General features: G+C 47.4%; 1 protein-coding gene and 1 pseudogene across 1 annotated transcript; one reads left to right on the forward strand and one right to left on the reverse strand.

Annotated features, from left to right (window-relative positions):
- Positions 1–12,708: 12,708 nt before the first annotated feature.
- LOC136540085 (uncharacterized) lies at positions 12,709–18,330 on the reverse strand. Its single transcript, XM_066532075.1, has 12 exons — positions 18,142–18,330; positions 17,904–18,050; positions 17,691–17,806; positions 16,866–17,020; positions 16,279–16,367; positions 15,627–16,152; positions 15,231–15,398; positions 14,802–14,983; positions 14,444–14,523; positions 14,244–14,352; positions 13,135–13,209; positions 12,709–13,027 (listed from the first exon to the last, which is right to left on the reverse strand). Exons 1-12 carry the CDS (start codon positions 18,235–18,237, stop codon positions 12,866–12,868), a joined length of 1,905 nt encoding a protein of 634 aa, XP_066388172.1. The 5' UTR covers positions 18,238–18,330; the 3' UTR covers positions 12,709–12,865.
- Positions 18,331–18,787: 457 nt separating this feature from the next.
- On the forward strand, positions 18,788–20,065 carry LOC136537259 (E3 ubiquitin-protein ligase WAV3-like; annotated as a pseudogene).
- Positions 20,066–20,392: the final 327 nt, after the last annotated feature.

Consider the following 20,392-nt stretch of genomic DNA (forward strand, 5'->3'; position numbering starts at 1 on the left):
AGGGAGAGCCCTTCTTGAAGATAACATGCACCGATCAAGTTCACTAGCTCACGACCACAGAACCGTCGGGTTCGGACTCTAAGCACACACTTGAACACTTACTCATATCGTAGCTCTCGTTGCTCCTAGCCCTTCCGACCGGAGCCGACCAGACCTCCTGTACACCCCTTCTTCCTCCTTCTCGTTTGTAACCCCACAGCAAACTTTGAGCACCTAGGCTCAGGAATAAAGTCACTAACCGACCCAAACTGGACGTAGGGCACGTTCCCTGAACTAGTATAAATCATGTGTCATTGAGTGCTAGGCCACCTCTGATCACAACGTACGACAAAACTACAAATATTCACTACTTGGTCACTTTCTACACCGACAACAGCCAACTGAGGTCTTATTTAGTTCCTCCTTCCAAAGTTTATTTCCTATCCTATCGAATATTTGGACACATGCATAGAGTATTAAATATAGACTAAAAATAACTAATTGTACAGTTTGCAACTAATTTGCGAGCTAAATCTTTTAAGCCTAATTAGTCTATGATTTGACAATGTGGTGCTACAGTAACACATGTGCTGATGATGGATTAATTAGGCTTAATAAATTTGTCTCGTGGATTACTAACGGATTCTATAATTTGTTTTTTATTAGTATCCGAACACCCCATGCGACACCCCCATGTGACACCTGATGTGACACCCTAAAATTTTACACCATGGATTTAAACAAGCCCTTACACAGAGATTTCCACGACAAGAGAATATTTTCTATAGATGTTGAATAAGCTCATCTATAAAAATCTATTAGGTGAGCTTGTCAAAGTGTCGATGTTTTGAGTTACCAACTAGTAAATTTATAGTATTACGCGTCTGGTTTAGATGGTGTGCTTAGGGGATACGAGGTTTATATTAGTTCGGACAGAAAGTCCCTACGTCTAGTTCGTCGCTGTTGCTCATGTTACTAGCACTGAAAGTTTATAGTAGGAGTTACAAACGAGCTAGAGAGGGACAGGTCCCAAGTCTCTGATGTGCGTGTGCTCCTAAGGCGTGTTATGGCATGTGTTTTGATGTCTACAGCCATATAGAGTGGTGAACCACCCTCATCTCTCCTGGGGCATCCTGCTTCTGCTTTTATAGACGAAGGGGAAGAGAAGGTTACACAGAGAGAAAGAGGGAGAAGAGCCAAGGAGAGGAAGGCTTCGAGGACCACTAGGCCTTTCTTCTCCTTTATGTGGGTCCCACTGACACTGTAGATGGTGACAGGGATGGCTCCACGCTGGATGCCTGTTCACCGCTGATGCCACACCCGACGTTGCCAGCGGGTCATGACATCCCATTCCATCCTGGCAGGCGGCGCGGTAAACCAGCGTGCTGGTCAGTGGCCGTATAGGGAGTAGGCAGCATAGTGACCACGCGTCCATCACTGTTGATGATGTGAGTTCCCTAGAGTGACATGTTGCGGGCACGGGTCATGTAGAGATGTGCCCAATACCTGCACGATACCAAAAGTTTGACCTTGGGATGTACTTTCTGGCCCATAGTGATTGGTGGCGGTACGGGCTTCTGTCAGGAGCCGCGCCTGAGGGGTTGGGCGAGATGGAGCCCCTGACCCAGAGGCCGGGTGAGGTGGAGCCCACGCACCTAGGGGTCGGTTGGAGCTGTAGTCGAGCTATTGACTGCTGGGATGAATCAATTTTGATGACCATTAGCTCCTCCTCTTTGGGTACCCTAGTATTGGTCCCCGACAATAGCTCCCGAGCTTGTGGAGGAGTAGAATACTCCTTCGGAGGCTTTTCCGAATGGGAGGACTCTGAGGGCCTTGGCCTTCTTTTGTCGCCCATGACGTGCCCTAGGGACGGCGATTCCCTTTTATCGTGATCGGACCCCTCGGGGGTATAGCCATGAGATTTGGTGGATCAGAAAAGGTCTTTCCTGATTCTCACCCCTAAGGGGGTCTGTCGTTCTACGACCGTGCGTTCGGTCTCCTTGCAAGTCCAACTTTCCTCGAGCCCCTGCCCATAGCAGGGGTCCGGTCAAGGGTCGGCTTGTCTTTGTGATCATCTTCCCTCAAGCATTTTTTCTGATAAAAATGGAGGGGCTGAGCCACGCCGTGATTTTCCTCTATGGACGAATCATGGTGCTCAGTGAGCTATTAATGGGCTAGTCCAAGTGGGGCCCCAGCATCCCGTTCAAGGGGGTTCGGCTTGGGTCAGCTGGTGACCGACTTCAGATTATCAGCGATCAATCCATATAGTTCTCGGGCCCGTTTGATCGGTCCTGAGGGTCTCTGCCTTTCTTCGAGGAAAAACCATGGATCCTATACGACCGAGACTCGAACATGGGCTAGGATTCCCATGGCGGTCGTGCGCCCGAGTACTAGCCGCTAGCGGGCCCATCCCTTTTGTTTTGTTTGAACAAGTCTGTTCTTTTGTTTTGGTTGAACAAATTTATTCTTTCTCCCCTTTTATGTGTAAAAAGGGGTAAAGCGCTCTGACCCTTCCTTTTTCCTGTTGTTAAGATTGTAGAGCTCGAGGTGCGGGTGAGAAACTCTGATCACGCTAGTAAGCAAGAGTGTCATAGCCGCTGGGGCGTAGGTTTTTTATAGTCCGACCAGCCTTACTCAGTCGTTCATTTCCACAAACCTTGCCTCTAGGTTTTTAACGTGAGAAAGGGGTCGGGCATGATGATTGTTTCGGAAAGGGTATATATATACCCTTATCAGCCCCCGAGTGAGACCCGACCCTTTACCGTTGCCGGGGTCAGGTTTCACTAAAGATCGAGAAGACGATAGCGAAACTAGTAGGAGAAATCATTTTTTGTTTTAGAAACGTTATTCTTTGTTTTCGTTCGTACCCCCTCCATAGGATCTGAGCCATCATTCTATGACCGTGCATTTGGTCTCCATGTGTGTCCAACTTTCCTCGAGCCCCAGCGCGTAGCGGGGGTCCGGTCGAGGGTCGGCTCGTCTTTGTGATCATCACCCCATTTGCGGTTTTCGCAACCAAAGGGGTTGAGCTAGCGTCATTTGCCTCGATGGCTCGAGTTTCGCTCTTGGTGAGCTCGCTAATGAGCATGTTCGAGTGGAATCTAGGTCCATCGTTCGTAATGGGGTCAGCATAGCCCTCGTGTGGCATTCCACTGCTTCTTAACCCGCCTCCCGACAGATGCCCGGGTCATTCTGGAGACCGACTCAGGTGGCCCGCTGGTCTCCCCTCGATGAAGATTCTATGGGTATGGCTCGAGGTTAGGATCGAACGAGAAGGTCAAGACGATCCTGTCCGCTTCTGAGCGGGTCGGGAAAGGGCCACTGGGGCTCATCTATGTTTTCTCCCCTGGCTCTGTTCGACATGAGGTGACCTCGAGCCCTTCGTGGGCCGACCTTCGAACCTCGGTCGGTCACCGCTCATATCGAATGAGATGACTACCGCTTTGTGACGCGACGCGAAGCGTTGTGATGCAATAATTGCATATGTGATGCTTGGATGTATGAGAATGGATGAATGAATGATCATGCACTAGAAAGTAAAGTGGGGGTTAGTAAAGTTACCTCGATGGCTCGAGTGACGGGTTCGGGGAGCTCTTATCGGATATGTCCGAGTGGAATCCAGGTCTATCGTTAGTGATAGAGTCGACGTAACCTGCATGGAGCATCCTGCTACTCCTTACCTGTCTCTCGACAGTAGCCTGAGCCATCTGATCGACTTGGGTGATTCGCTGGCACAGGACTTACCTACGAAGATAGAGGATGAGATCATCCCGCCCAAGAAATTAGTTAGGCAGATAAGCCAGGCGACGAACTTGTAATAAATGGACAAGCTCTTAAATTTCATTATGGCCAAACAGATTTTTAGCCCTTCTCCCCTTTTTGTATAAAAAAGTTAATGTGTTTCAACTCTTTCCATCATTAAGGCTATAAAGCTCAGGGTGCGGGTGAACAAATTCTGATCACGCTGGTGAGCAAAAATGCCGTAGCCGTAGGGGCATAGGTTTCTTGTAGTCCGACCAGTTTTACTCAGCATTTGTTTCCACAACCCTTGCTTCTAGGTCTCAACGTGAGAGAGGGCCAGGCACATAGAATGTTTGCCAGGTGGATATACTCTTAAACACGTACTAGCTCTTTCCGTAGTTAAGGCTAAAAAGCTCGTGGTGCGGAAAAAACTCTGATCGCACTGGTGAGCAAAAATGCCATAGCCGCTGGGGCGCAGGTTTCTTGCAGTCCGACTAGTTTTACTCAGCGTTTATTTCCGCGACCCTCGCTTCTGGGTCTTAACGTGAGAAAGGGCCGGGCGTAGAGAATGTCTACCGGATAGATATGCTCTTATCAGCCCCCGAGTGAGACCCGACCCTTTGCCGCTGCCGGGGTCGGGTTTCACTAAAGATCGAGAAGACAATAGCGAAACTGATAAGAGAAAGTGTGCGTATATTAAGGGTAAAAGTGATATAGCTATTTGATGTTCTAGGCCTTGACAAAGACTTCGCCGTCGATGGTCTTAAGCTTGTAGGTGCCTGGTCGGAGCACCTCCGTGATGACGTACGGTCCCTCCCATGATAGAGAGAGCTTGTGATGGTTCTTGTTACTCTAGATGAGGCAGAGCACTAGGTCCTCGATGTTAAAGGCCCGACCCCGTACTCAATGGATGTGGTACCGGCGCAACACTTGCTGGTACTTGGCCGAGCGGAGGAGGGCAACATCACGTGCTTCATCTAGCTAGTCCATGGCATCCTTGAGGGACGCCTTGGCTCCCTGTTCGTCGTACGCCCAGACCCTCGGCACTCCATAATCGAGGTCGGTCGAGAGGATAGCCTCAGAACCATAGACCATGAAGAATGGTGTGTAGCTGGTGGCCCGGCTGGGGGTCATCCTCAGGCTATAGAGCACCGTGGGAACCACTTCATGAGGACGCAGTCCTTGTATAGGTGCTCAACGCGAAAAGCATGGTTCGGGCATGGCCCTTCGAGCAGCTTCTCAAAGTGGTTCGAGGTACCCTCGGTGGGCTTCCGACCCCCTTACGGTCGGCGGTGGTCACGAGCGAGCCCTCACGCCGCTGCTTGTCCTTCTTCTTGCTAGGTCGGTTGGAGGCACCTTCGTCGATGTCCTCATCCCGCTTAGCTTAGCCTTTGAGGCGGTCGAAAATTGCCCCAACCGCCTCCTCACCCGAGACATGGCTGGTGGCAATGTCGAGGAGCTCTTTGGTGGTTCATGGGCCCTTACATCCTAGCTTGTGAACCAGGGACTCGTAGGTGGTCCTAGACAAGAAAGCTCCTATGACGTCGGTATCGGCGACGTTGGGTAGCTCGTTGCACTACCGAGAGAAGCGCCGGATGTACCCACGAAGAGTCTCCTTGGACTTCTATCAGCAGTTTTTGAGATGCTGTAGAAATTTCATGAAAATTGGATAAGAAATGCTTCGGTTTTGGAGTGGTTCTTGTCAACTATAGTGCAACAGTTTTCAACATGTAGCAGTGGTGGAAGAATTGAAATCTGGTAGCAATCTAGAAGTCAAATAAAGCTCAAATTTTTACAGCTGCTAGATAACTTAGTGAAGCACACCTCCACCAAATTTTATGGTATTTGGATTTGTACTTTGGGAAATATGCTTATTCCTTTGAAGGGTATAAAATCTGTTAGAAAAGTGACAAATATTCGATTGATCTAGAGTCACTTTGATTGAAAGGTCCTCAAGTCAGAAACATGTTTAATAAGTAATTGAGGCACCTAAGTTTAGTTTTGAGATGATCTATAAGCATGACAAGAAAAGAGTACAAGGCCATTTGATTGTGGAGTGCACTTTGCACACATTTGATACTCAAGATGAAGATCAATATCAAACTCAAGTTGAAGATATAGTTTAAGTTCTAGATATGATTGGAGATCATTTGGTAGAAAGAAAAGGACTTAAACAAGTAGAAAAAAAGGACTTAAATAAGGAATCAAGGTCACTCATCAAATTAAGTCCATCACTTGGATCAATCAATCAAGTCATTTCAAGTGAGTATCAAGAATAATTCTTGGAGAGAGGTCACTTCTCCCTAGTGTAGGGGCTTACCACCTATGTGTAGGTGAACCAAGTGTGGTACTTGGAAGGCTAACATAGAAGTAGTGATCTGAGGAACATTTGAGATGCTTAGTTGAAGTAATCAAAAGGGTTGATCAAGAAAAGCAAGCAACACCCAAAAGAGAGCTAGTCATGATATTTCAAGTGGTATTCTCAAATTAATACTCTCATGCAAGCAAAGATCAAAAGATAAAGCAAGCCAACCACAACAAGAAAGTGTACTTGATCATAAGTGGTATTCATTTCATATGGGTGAAGAATGAAATTCAACATGGTATCTATTGGTCTTCACCAAGCTTATAATTGGACTTCACATTGCTATTGGAGTAATGAATTGGAATCTATGTGACTATCCTCTACTCCAACATAGCAAAGGTATTATTGTAATATGCATGATCATTTCATCCCTTACTAGATGCGGTTAGTGCATATAGTTCATACTTCATAGGATCATGCATAACAAATGAAATGCTTAAATTCATAGACTACCACTATTGTTTGAATGATTACTTGATCTAGTGGTTAGTACATGAATTCGTTCATGAGCTAGTGAACCCAAGTACTTGACTCAATTTGGATTGCTAACAAGTGACAAGTACAATATTAGCAAGATAACCCTTGTAAGAGGTGTGAAGAAGCTTGTCATTGGTTCAAACCGGACTTGGAAGCTTAGGCAAATCAATTTAGTTCAAGTCAATCATAGAAGCTCATGATAGTGATAAGAGTACAAGTACAAGACAACAATGCAAATGGATATCTAGTTTGTTTGTTTCAAATGGTATCTAGACTCAAGTATTTCATCAAGAATCTACAAGTAATGTCTAGATCAACTCACAAGTGATATCCTATAAGTGGTACTCATGGAGATAGCAAATGTTCAAGAAATGGTTCTTATTGATAAATCCAACAAGTGGTTTCATACTAAAAGATTCTTTCAAGTGGTATCACATCTACACATGGTATCAATCATGCAAGACGATGGTTTCACAAGTGATCCTCAACTTTAAGTGATCATCAAATGAAGAATGCATCCCTCACCTACAAGAGCTCAAGTGTATCAAATGGATGACCCATGCTATCACATAGGGGGAGGTGTACCACAAATTGATATCAAGATCAAAAGGTCCTATGTGTGGTATCTCAAGAAGCCCTACACAAGATACAAGTGGTATAAGTTACAAGTGGTATCTTCAAGCGGTGTCATTCCACCAATCAAATGATGTCTATAAAAAATGCAAGATTCAAGCCTCAACCATCTACCCCAATTGCATACCTTTGCATCAATGAGAAGCACACCTTTTATGGAAATTGATGACAAAGGGGGAGAGATTATACAAAGATATGAAAGCTTTGAGATTGAGATTATACAAGGGGGAGAGATAAGATATAAAAGCTCAAAGAAGTAGAGGTTGGACATGGATATAGACAAAGAGGGAGCAACATTGAAGAAAAGAGATGGATCAAAATTTCTTGGACAAGAGAAGCACACAAGTAGGGGGAGCAAGCTCATGAACTTTTATTGATTACATTTGATATGTGCATATTCATGTGCTTGCTTGTATTGCATAAGCTTTTAAATTCAATATGCATGCTTGTGTGGTGTATGCTAGTTGTAGAACTTGAATAATGATTTGATAACTAGCATGCATAGGATGATAGCTAGATACTTGGTATGCTTTTCAAGTAATGCTAGTACCTTGCTTTTAATGTTGATCTCACAAGGTATCTAGTGTTTTTATTTCCAAGTGATATCTAACTAACCATGGTGCTAAGGATGAACTTAAAGGTGCAACTCCGATTGGTACACGCTTCAAAGGTTTATTCTATACACCTTAGCATCATTTAGTAGTAATTACTCTCCCATAATTTTAATCTATGCATATGTGCGAGCTTCAAATCAAACACTCTAGCACATATGTAGGGGGAGCTAATACTACCATCTCGGGTTTGTGGTACTTGTCCAAAATCATTTTCACATGGTAAAATTGCTTGGGCAAGCAACATGAATCCAAAAGAGCTTAATTTCCATATCTTTGTAGAGTTGTCATCAATTATCAAAAAGGGAGAGATTGAAAGGTCCTTGTGTGGTTTTGGTAATTGAGTGATAACCTAGGTGGACTAATTGTGTTTATGTGAGATACACAGATGATTAGTCCATAGGTACATATGTGTGAGCAACATATGCCATGAAGGTGAAAATGGCTTGGAGATGTTGCAAAGCTCACACATGTGATGATGAAGGAGCTCATTGCACATGAGACATGACATTGAGTCATGTGATCAAGGTGGAGAAGATCAAGACAAGACTTGGCTTGATGGACCAGTTGCAAGCGTGAAGGGCAAGTCAGAGGCTTTGGAGCGATGGACCGCGTGGTGGTGAAGCTTAAGCAAGACTTGGCACCGATGGATGAAGGCAACGGTGAAAAGTAAGTGAAGTCAAGATCGATGAATCAATATGATCACATGATGATATGAAGTGGATCATATCATTGTCGATCGTGTTGGTGCATGTGTTGCATCGACATTAGAGGAGATGGAATGGAATGCGCAAGGCAAAGGTATAACCTAGGGCATTTCATTTCACCGGTCATAGGTGTGTAGAGAAGTTTATGACTGGGTTTAGGATAGATGGCCGTACTATCAAGAGGGGCAAACTTGTTTGCATATCGGTCATCTAGTACCACTCGAGTGATCTAACTTTGCATCGTCGCTAGGATTGAGTGGCGTGGCAAGTTGAGTGGCTAATCCTTTGAAAAATGATTGTGAAAATGCTAACACACATACACATGGTGGTGTACACTTGATGGTGTTGGCACATTTACAAAGGAGATGAAGTTAGAGTTGATGTGGATCAACTCGGCGATGGAACGGAGGTGAGAAGGGTTCGGAACTCCACCGGCGGAGTGTCCGCCCATAGAGTGCGGACAGTCCGATGGTGCCACCAGCGCCCTATTCCAAAAAGATAGGGTCTCACAGAGTGGACCGGACACTGGTCACGTAGTGACCGGACGCTGGGTTCCAACGTCCGGTCAGAAGTAGCAGTCAGCGGGTAGGCGTCGGTCTTCGACCGGACGCTGGCGCTGGAAGTGACCGGACGCTGATAGGGTGCGTCCGGTCAAGGTGATGTGTGATGACATAGGAAGAGCAGTGTTGCTGGAGGTGACCGGACGCTGGTGTTGCGTCCGATCACGACCGACCGGATGCGTCCGGTCATGTCTGGTACCTTACTGGAAACGACCGGACACTAGGGTTGCTGTGTCCGGTCAATTCAAGCTAGAGCGTCCGATCGACAGATGACCATTGAGATCGGGCGAACAGCGTTTGAAGAAGGGGACACGTGGCGTGCATCGCACAACCGGACGCTGAGGTCCAACGTCTAGTCGATCGGATCGGAGCGTCCGGTCGTCCCGACTTCTGCCCAGTGAAGGGGTAACGGCTCTATTTGTTTGTGAGGTTATAAATAGAAGCCATAGTCGGCCTTGGGCCATAAGCTGAGCACACTAGAGCCTTGGTGGCTTGTGTAGTAGTGCTTGGGAGCCCTCTATCTCACATATACTTGATAGTGATCATTCGATTGTGTGAGAGAGCGATTCTAGTGTGATTGCATCGTGAGGTTGCATCGAGTGGCACTAGGTGATCGAGTTACAAGCTGGTGGTGCTTGTTACTCTTGGAGGTTGCCACCTCCTAGACGGCTTGGTGGTGGTCTCCGTTGAAGCCCGCAAGAAGCTTGTGCGGTGCTCCGGAGAAGAGCTTTGTGAGGGGCATTGTGCTCGCCCCGCGGGAGCCGCGAAGAGCAACTCTAGTTGAGCGTGTCATTGAGCTACCCTCACTTTTGGGGTAGGTTCTTGCGGTGCCCGACATGCCTGAGGTCCCGATAGGTTGGGGCTCGGGCTTCGGTCCTCGCCGCTGTCGTAGCGTCCGCCACGACGAGGGTGGTAGATGCGGCTAGCCTTCTCCCTCGCATCTCCATGGGTACGCCTATAGGCATTCAGGGTGTTGTGCGTGTCACGATGGAGGATGAGATGTTCATGCACCGGGACCGCGCCGCGTGGCCTGCCACCTTGCTACGCCTGGTGGACTGACATGTCCTTGTTGGGTTGCTCTGAGGGCGCGCGCTGGCTGGCATTGAGCTCGCGTCGTCGGGACAGCGAGCTCTTGGCCTATTGTGCCACCGCACGATTGAGTAGTGTTCGAATCTGGCGATGGGCCCGATGATCCTCGAGTGTCGTGGGCCCCGGAAGCCCTCGAAGCAAGGCCGCCGCAGCAATGATATTCTGGCTTACCCGGGTGAAGTGTGGGAGGGCTTCGTCGTCCTCGATGATCCATCGATTCACATCGTGGGCCACGGCGCGTGCACGCACACTATCTCCATGACGCTTGATCTCTCGTTTGAGCTCCATGCGTTCCTGCTCAAGCTGGAGTCGTGCTTCCTCGAGCTCTTAGTGCTGGGCCTTCAGCTACTCTACCCACAGGCGAGGTGGGGCCCCTGCATCCCCCTCGACCTCATCGTCAAAGCCATTCGTTGGGGTAGCCTCTCCCTCGTGGATGCTTTCGACGTACTCCTCGGGGGTACCTGCCATGAAACATTCACGAGAGGGAGATGGATCCCCCTGCTGGAGTCATAGTTAGAGGGTGACTCCGATTCTCCTGCGAGGAAGTCATGGAAAGATTCCGTGACATATTCGGTCATCCTCACGAACTCATCGTTCGTGGGGGATAGGGGTGTGCGTTGCGCCACAAGGTGACCAACGGTCTCGGCGGCGTTGCGCAGAGCGAATGGGAGCGCTATCGGGGTGCTCTGGATGAGGTATTCTAGGGAAAGTGGCTCTCCTCTGGCAAGCTACGTCATGACGTTGGTGAACGAGAAGGTGAGGTGGCCTAAGTCCTCCTAGGACGGTCGGGGTCCCAGGAAGGCGTCGAGCTGGCGTTATAGCCTCCCGTAATTAAAGCCGATAAGCTGGATGCTCCCAATGGCGCGGGCCTTCGGTGTGTGCAGCCGTAGGTCCTCAAGCGCCTCGGCGATCGCATCGAGGCCGGCAAAGTGGAGAGGTTGGACGATGACGGTAGCCTGCACCAACTCTGCCCCCATCGCGACGATGAAGTCTAGGTTCCCGAAGCGTACGTGCGCGCACGGGACCCAGCTGACGTCGTGACTAGCCATCCGAGGCCTGATGTGGACGTCGAGACGCGCAAAAAGTGCCTACCTGGCGCGCCAACTATCGGTGTTTCGAGTTAACAACTAGTAAATTTATAGTATTGCGCGTCTGGCTCGGATGGTGTGCTTAGAAGACACGAGATTTATACTGGTTTGGGCAGAAAGTCCCTACGTCTAGTTCATCGCTGCTGCTCGTGTTACTAGCACTGAAAGTTTGTAGTAGGGGTTACAAACGAGCGAGTGGGACATGTCCCAAGTCTCTGATGTGCGTGTGCTCCTAAGACGTGTTAGGGCGTGTGTTTTGATGTCTATAGCCGTGTAGAGTGGTGAACCACCCTCGTCTCTCCTAGGGCGTCCTGCTTCCTCTTTTATAGACAAAGGGAAAGAGCATGTTGCACATAGAGAAAGAGAGAAAAGAGCTAAGGAGAGGAAGGCTTTCAGGACCGTCGGGCCTTTCTTCTCCTTTTATGCGGGTCCCGCCGACACCGCAGATGGTGATAGGGACGGCTCCACGCTGGGCACCTGTTCGCCGCTGATGCCACGCCCCAACGTTGTCAGCGGGTCGTGACGTCCCATTCCGTCCCGGCGGGCAACGCGGCGAACCAGTGTGCTGGTTAGCGACCGTATAGGGAGTAGGCAACATAGTGACCACGCGTCCGTCACTGTTGGTGATGTGAGTTCCATGTCGCGGGCATAGGTCATGTTGAGATGTGCCCGCTCCCTACACGATGCCAGAAGTTTGACCTTGGGTTGTACTTTCTGGCCCGTAGTGGTTGACGGCGGTACGAGCTTCTGTCAGGAGCCGCGCGCCTGAGGGGTCGAGCGAGACGGAGCCCCCGACCCAGAGGCCGAGCGAGGCGGAACCCGCGCACCTGGAGGTCGGTTGGAGATGTAGTCGCACTCTTAACTGCTCGGATGAATCAATGTTGATGATCATTAGCTCCTCCTCTTTGGGTACCCTAGTATTGATCTCCGATACAAAGTTTTTTAATCTTTATTATCAATAAATAAATAAATTAAGGATTATTAGCATGTTACATTATTACCTCGTAACTATGTTGACAATATTAGTTTTGATATGTACTAATATGCTGATTAGTGCACATTTATGTGGAAATTAAGATAGTAGTAGTGCTAATTAACATATTTTATTTTTGATTAGTAATTACCATGGTAAAATTAGTGTTATTTCATATTTATTAGGGTATAATTAGTTTATATTATTTTAACTACTTATATATAATGAGTTAGTTATTCTCGTCTCATTCATCCTTATCTATCCAACAAAATAAAAAATACCTCGCCCAACCCATCCAAGCAAACAGACACCACGGATAAACACACCCCAAAATTCATACATAACCATATCTCATCCAAATTTGCCCTCCACACTGACTAACTAATCGCCGTAGTATCATGAAAGGAGAACCTAGGGTTCGAGAACTTTAGACCAGTCAGTCTAACCAATCGCCGTCGTATATGGAAAGGAAGTAAAGCCGAGGAAGCACAACTTCAAAGTGGCTTCAAAATGCAACCAGACCCTGTCAAAATTCTGTGCAACCTTTCAGCGTTGCCTATAGTTTACAAACTTGACAAAAATCAAGCTTGACCATTTAATTAAAAAAAACATCACCACAATGATGAATACCAGCAGTAGAGTCTACTTAGCATCATCATCATCATCGCTATTTTGAGACGAATCTGAATCTTGACCAAACACTGTTTCATCAACGTCTTCATGCTCCTCTTCGTCAGACTGGAAAGCAGCATCCTGCATCTCCTCTGATGTCGGCTCAGACATGTTACTAGCAGCCTTGTCGACCTGATGGAATTCAAATTAACACATGATCATTTGGTTTAGTCATTAACTGAAAAATTAGAATTTATGGGTTATCTTTCAATGATTCAGTGTTGGATATGAATGAAAACCTGAGCCATTATTAACCGAAGACGGCCAGAAAGCTTCAGCAAATCTTCAGTAGCTTTGTATCTTTCTGCACACATCTGCAAATGAAGGAATAATAAGTTTTTCTGCGCACATCTGTGAATGCCTTGTTGGCCACAACTTGCCAAGCACTGTTTAAAAAGAATTAGCTGCGTTGACTAAGATTGGTCTGGTGTCAGGTTTTGGCTGTTCAAAGCGACTTATAATTTGGAACGGAGGGAGTACTATCTTAGGTCATATTTCGGCAAATTCAGTTGAATTAAACCTCCCAAATTCAGCAATATCAAAACTTGCGAAGCATGGTGTAATTTAGTGCTGGAACCAAAACAAAAGGATAAAGCAAACACATAATGTTTCATGATGTTAAGGCCCTTTTTCGAGTAATTTTTTTTTTCAAAGTTCATGGGAAACAAGTAAAATCGCACCAAATACTATGAAATTCTCGTTTTCCAGATGATGCCTTAATGTGACACAATACTGTGCTGTTTCTCACCAAATCTATTAGCCAGCCACATTTTATTACTCTCACAATGTTTGTCCACAGAACATCATTAGAACTAACAGAATAAGTTTGAGTTCAAAAACATCAATGTTAATGATCACACAAACCTCAGTTTGATAACATGATACAACCACCTCTCTTATTTCAAAGCATTTAATTAGGGGTATGAAGGAAATATTGCAATAACTACTCTCCTGGTAGCCTCAATGAACAAACATTGTGGGACATAATTACATATTCACCTGACGCCATGGACAAACATAGCAAAACGGAGGGAGTAGTAACTTAAGATAGTTTGACTTAGATAACTCCAGAAGTTACATGATACAACCACCTCTCTTATTATATAGCATGATGTCTCCCATATCTATCTCTTTGCGTTAGAGGCACAAGACTGGGCAAGGGGATGACCAAGACGCCAGGCAAGAGAAGACCAGGCATGGACTGGGCCAAGGGGATGACCATGCATGCGCAATACTGGGCAAGGAGATGACCATGCATGCGGCTGGAATGGGAGGGCCAATCACGGCCTAAATTTACGAAAAATTAACATATGAAGTACACAGCTAGTACTGGTGTGAGAAACTATACCTTGTGCAGGTTGATAATTACTTTTGTTGATTTCTCAGAGGGAATAAAACGGCCATGAATGACTAACAGGGAGTATATCCAACGCAATACAACTTCTGTGCTACCAGATCTGTGGAAACATCAACAAACAAGGCAAAATACATAATTACACGATGCATGAGAAAGCTGGAGAACAGACATGTAAATTGAGTCTTGAGCACCTTGTTATCCATGTAGATACTAAATTCTCAAGAAGTTTGCAAGCATCTCCAGGTTTCAATGATCTTAGATGACCTCGAATCTGTCGAAAGAACAGATCATCATGAATAGTGTACAACAGACATGCAAATAGATTATATGATTGAATAAAGGGCGTACCCAGTGCAGAGAGCTCCTGCTCTGTGCGGGGTCTGGGGAAGGGTGTTAGTGGCAAGCCTTACCCTCGCCTGTACAATGCGAGGAGACCGCGACTCGAACCCGGGACCTTCCGGTCACAGGCGGTAAGACTCTACCGCTTGCACCAGGCCCGCCCTTCAGATTATATGATTGAATATGGAAATGAAATTCAATTCCACAAACCTTCTTACTGGGTAAAGTAGCATCGAATTTTATGCTGCCATCACCAAACAGATCGGACAAAATATCAGATGGAATGCCAGGATGGCCCTTCATGCTCTCATCAACTCTAGTGTCAATAATGCCCCACTCCCTCATCATATCCTCGATGCATATGCTGTCATCTTCGATTCTTTGCACAGGAACTAAACAAACAGATGAGTAAATGTAGTTATGGAAATGTTTAAGACAGCCACACACTGAGAAATAAATAAATCAACCATACATGTAAAATTCAGTGAAACCAAAAGTAAAATGCTAGTGAATAACAACCTACAATATGTATATGTGATGGGAAAACAACTGCTTATGTAAGTTCAACATATCCAGACTGCTGTGTTTCCTTACTATACTGTACAGAAAAGAATAAAAAACTACCAATATGTCATTTACCTCTTTTATGAATAGATCTTGTAGTGGTGAGCTCACTATGAATCTCAGGCTCCACATCATCACTGGGTTTTGTTACACCATGTTTCCTTTTCTTTTCCTGTGTATGGAGCTTTGGAAGAGGAAGGATAGCATCTTCAGCGTTGGCTCGGTCTAGAGCAGTTACAATTTCTATAAGAAAAAAATCAAGATTTAGCCCAAGAGTAGCTACCAAAACTCAAAAAGGTGCATCCATGCTTCGCTCATTTAAGAATCGCACAAATTTAGAGCACAAACTAGTAGCTGACTTAGCTACTAAAAAATTTAAAGGTGTTATCATTTGTGTAACTCCCAAAAAGAAGGTGAAGTGAAGAAGCAAGATAAAATTTTCAACATAACTAACGAACATTCTCACTATACCTTGCTTTTTCACAGATTGGCGGCCTTTCTTTGTCATGGTGGTTTGAGTATTTGGCAAGAGAACACCATCTTGAGAAATGCCCAAATTAATATCCGTACCATAACAGACCAAAAGTTTATCAAAAGATGGTTTCACTACAGACCCATAAGCCAGTAGGACATGGGCAGAATTAGGACCATCCACTCCTTGAAGTTTTGCGGCAAATATCGAGAATGCCTGATGAACTGTTGACACAGATGACTCAAACAATATGATCTTGGTCGGCTTCTTACTACGAAGGTCATCCACATCATTTGCAGACCAGAAATAGCAGACACCAATCTCAGAAATAGCCAAAATGTGTATTTCTCCTTCGTCCAAACATTTACAGTCCACAAATATTGCTGGGTGCTCCATCGACAGGATACAGTTTGAGCTCTGGGTTTTCCCACTGCCCAGCTTCCAAATGGCAATATAACGTTCCCCAACTCCAGATGACAAAACATACTGGCTATCATTGCTAAAAACCATGCTCCTCACAGCAACCTATGCAGTTTTCATGGGTGCAAGCAATAAAAAAAGATGGGTACTTACATACAGAGGGTACATATCACTAAACAGTAGTCCTGAAAGAGGAACACCAATAGGTAAGAGAAAGCAAGAGATACTCACTGGATGTCCAGAGAATTTTTTAATCTTTTTGTTGCTGGAAGTGTCAAAGGTCCTCAACTGGCCAGCTGCTGTTGCTAACACATTTCCATCTGACATAATCAAGTACAAGCTGCATGTAGTTAAAATTAAGTGGTGGAACTTTGCTGGATTTGGATTGCATAGACAAGCAAAAAAATATATAGAAGATGGATCCTACCAAGGACCTTGGCAAAAACAAGGTATGTAACTAAATAAACATTTCAGCAAGCAGCATAAATGATATATCAATACCTGTAACTTATCAATTGATGAATAATAATGTTAGATTTCCAGTTCCACAAAAACATCATAAGTGTCAATATATCGTCTCATAATGCAGATAGACAGATATTCTTCACTGAGTTCATGTGCCAAGTGTTAAATCTATAGGCCAATCTACCAGATATAATCCTGTTACATCTATAGCCACAGCGGATACATTGAAACCTAGTGTTAGTTCATACACAGCAATCAGAGCAGTGTTACATCCAGAAGACACAATTTATGAGAGCAAGCACAGTAGAGCCAACATAGTCACAAACTAAGAAGTCATTTCACAGTTGAAATACCTGATGACACAGCTAATGCAGATATTGCCTTTGAAGAAGATTTAAATTTCCCGACAACAGCCCCATCAGAGGCATCAATCCTACAGACCATGCCATCAGCGCCTGCCGTGTACACACTCCGCCCATGTTTTGAGTACGCTACAGCCGTCACGCCCCTAAACACAACACGTACTCCAATGTAAGTGAGGATAACTGAGATGAAGCTTTCAGAGATTAACCTTAGCAGCAAAAATCCAAACAGGGACAGGGCCAAAGATACAATATGAGTATGCTTCACAACATGTGTAGCCATTTTTAATGTTACTACTTACTTGTTAGTATGGTCATTAGGTGCAGCTAGTGGTTTTGACTGGGTTGGCTTTGGTTTGCACAGATTAGATACTGGTTACCATTATGGGTTGGTTTGGGTTGGTCCAGAGGGTTTAGACAGTGTGGAACCACCATCCGCTGCAGGAATGTAGTTACTTGCGTATCAACTGCGGTCTTCTTAGCGGCGGCAGCTTGACGGAGTGTTTCTGTGTGGCAGTCCAAAGGTTGAAGATGACCAAGGATGGGTTAGCCGGTTTGATTTGTTGTAAACCGAGAGCCAACCCCCTTCCAAGGATGTGATTTTGACTCTGCGACGAGTAAACCCATTGCTAACTGTTACCCTGATTTGATCTGGACTGGTTTGTGGGGTGAACCGGTTTTGACCCAACCTGTGAACAGGGCTAAAGGCCATAGATGATCCTGTACTCAATTGTGGTTTATTGGTTTCAACAACTGAATATGTATTTCCCCTAGCACTTGAATTGGAATAAAAGAAGAGGTTAAACACCAACTTACCCTGGGTGGCAATCGCTGACCTTCCACTTCCAATGTCCCGCAGCGACATCAAGTGCCAGCACATCCCCACTGCCTGTACCAAGCACAATCAGTGAGTTCCCAGCCTTCCTCTTCGTCTGCTAAGAAAAAAAAATGTAAGCAGGTGATAAGGGCGCATCCCAACATAACAAGTTGTAACATCTCGATATGGGTTGGTCGGGTGGATTCGCTTACCTTGCTGGAAAGCTGTACCCACTTCATGCAGGTGTAATCGAGGGAGAGGTGGCAGCGCTTCGACTCAGCGCCCGCGCCCGCGCCCGCCTCCACTGCTGGGATGTCGGCAAACTCGGTGTGCAGCCGGCCCCGCACGGCGTCCCAAACCTGCTCGAACGGCAAAGAGTGCGTGTTAGGTAGCCCATAGCTTCAGTGGCAAGCTGCTAATGCGAGGACCGTAAGTTTCGATGTTCCATGCCTTGATGCGGCCGTCCCCAGAAGAGAACGCGAGGAAGTCCGCGCTGGGGCTGAAGGAGGTGAGCAGGTCGCGTATGGGAGCCGCAACGGGCGCCATGGTTGGCCCGCGGCGGCGGAAGGAAGGGTTTAGCCGGTCGCGACGGCGGCGGATGGAAGGGTTTTGTGGAGGAATGCGGTAGCGGCGGTACCCGTTCGTAGGATAGTCACTCATCTTAATATCACTCTTAAAATGATATTTACAACTTTACCAGATGAGAGAAATTTTAGTTTTAGATTTACCACATTTGCGCATGTGGCATGCTACGCCAGCTCGACACGTTGTCGCCTAGTCAGCTTAGCACGTGAAATATCGTTGCTACCCTGTCTTTCCTCTCTCTCCATCCCCGATAGCTGGGTCCCGCGGCACATGTCACTTCTAGGTGGACCCCACTCGTCAGCTTCGTCTTCTAGCTTCGACACCTGGATGGGAGACAGCTCGTCGGAGCTCCATCGCCCAGCACCTAAATGTGGCACGCACCACAGGCTCGGCACGGCCTTCACGCCCAGCTCACCGGAGCAGCTGCTCCCCATGTGAGCTCCCCAGCGGGTGAGCCACCACCTTGGCCTCCCTCTCCGCGCGCTCGCGAGGCCGCGACGGAGTTGCTCACATGCGTGCCCGCGAGCCCGCTGTGCGGGTGCGGCCGTAATAATCGTATATTAATGGAGTTTCTGTATATGATGATGATGTATGGATGTCATTTCATTGACATGTGCTTTATGCATTGCAACAGTAGGCAACATCCTCCACCGCCGTGAGGGAGGGCCTCGACCTGGTGGCCGTGGTGGACATTAGCGGCAGCATGCGAGGGCACAAGATCGAGAGCGTGAAGAAGGCCCTGCAGTTCATGATCATGAAGCTTACCCCCTGTGGACCGCCTCTCCATCGTCACCTTCGAAAGCAGCGCCAAGAGGCTCACCCCGCTGCGTTCCATGACCCAAGCCGCCCATAGCGACCTCAAGACAATCGTCAGCCGCCTGGTTGCCGACGGTGGGACCAACGTCAAGGCCGGCCTTGACTTGGGACTGGCTGTCCTCGGCGGCCACGTGCTCACGGTGTCCCGCACCGCCAACATCTTCCTCATGCCCGACGGGAAGCCAGAGGGGAAGTCCTCCGGTGACCCGAGGCAAGTCGACCCCGGCGAGGTGTCTGTCTACACCTTTGGTTTCGGCCAGGGCACATACCACAAGGTATGCAACACTAGCTATTGTTACTCCAACCAATGCTACTGCTACCGGCCATGTCGATCATTACTGCTAGCTAACCAACCTATACCTTGGATTGGATGCATGCCACTGCTATAGCTGCTCACCGACATCGCCAAGAAATCTCACGGCGGAACGTACAGCACCGTGCTCGATGGGACGAACCTGAGCGCGCCCTTCGCGTAGCTGTTGGGTGGCCTCCTCACCGTGGTGGCGCAGGACGTGCAGCTGACCCTCACCCCAAAGACGGGCGACGACGACCTGGACACGATGGCGGTGGCCCCCGGAACGGACTACACGGAGACCACCGACGCCAACGGCGTGATCACCAATTCACCATCAAGTTCGGCACCCTCTTCGGTGGAGAGACGCACAAGGTCGCTGTCAACTTCACTCTCAAGCAAAGCTCCGAGAGCGAGGCCTCCAACGCTACCTTAGCCGTCGCGAGGCACAGCTACGTCGCCGAGGAAACGCGGCAGCCTGCCCAGAACATTCAGCGGCTGCGCACCCCGGAGCCGAGCCCTCCTGGCGTCGCCGACAGCGAGGACCGGTCGGTGCAGGCTGAGGAGGTACGCACTGGGCACTATGCGGGTGCGGCGGGTGCCTATGCGTCCGCTGGCTGCCCGTCCGGAGCTGGACACCAGTCACCACTATCCTCCTTGCTCCCTGCTTGTGACATGTGAGCACCTCTGGAGTTTTGTATTGACTCGTGAGTGGTGACTCCTTATCTTCCTGTCCTTGTCGCTGGATAGATTGGCCGATTGGCTATCGTGTTGGAGCTGGAAGACGAAGCTGACGAGTGGGGTCCATCTGAAAGTGACAGGTGCCGCGGGACCCAGTTGTCGGGATGGAGAGAGAGGAGCAAGGCAGGGGTAGCAACGACATTTCACGTGCTCAGGCTGACTAGACGACAGCGTGTCGAGCTGGCGTGGCATGCCACATGCGCAAATGTGGTAAATCTAAAATTAAAACTTTTCTCATCTGGTAAATTTGTAAGTGTCATTCTAAGA

Source organism: Miscanthus floridulus, chromosome 2, assembly GCF_019320115.1.
Source record: "Miscanthus floridulus cultivar M001 chromosome 2, ASM1932011v1, whole genome shotgun sequence".
Lineage (NCBI taxonomy): Eukaryota > Viridiplantae > Streptophyta > Magnoliopsida > Poales > Poaceae > Miscanthus > Miscanthus floridulus.

Coding starts and splice junctions, on each gene's coding strand:
- LOC136540085 (XM_066532075.1), bottom strand. CDS start 18,237: ATGGCGCCCGTTGCGGCTCCCATACGCGACCTGCTCACCTCCTTCAGC. Junction 17,807..17,903: donor GGGTACAGCTTTCCAGCAAG/GTAAGCGAATCC, acceptor TTTTCTTAGCAG/ACGAAGAGGAAGGCTGGGAA. Junction 16,153..16,278: donor AAAAATTCTCTGGACATCCA/GTGAGTATCTCT, acceptor AAAACTGCATAG/GTTGCTGTGAGGAGCATGGT.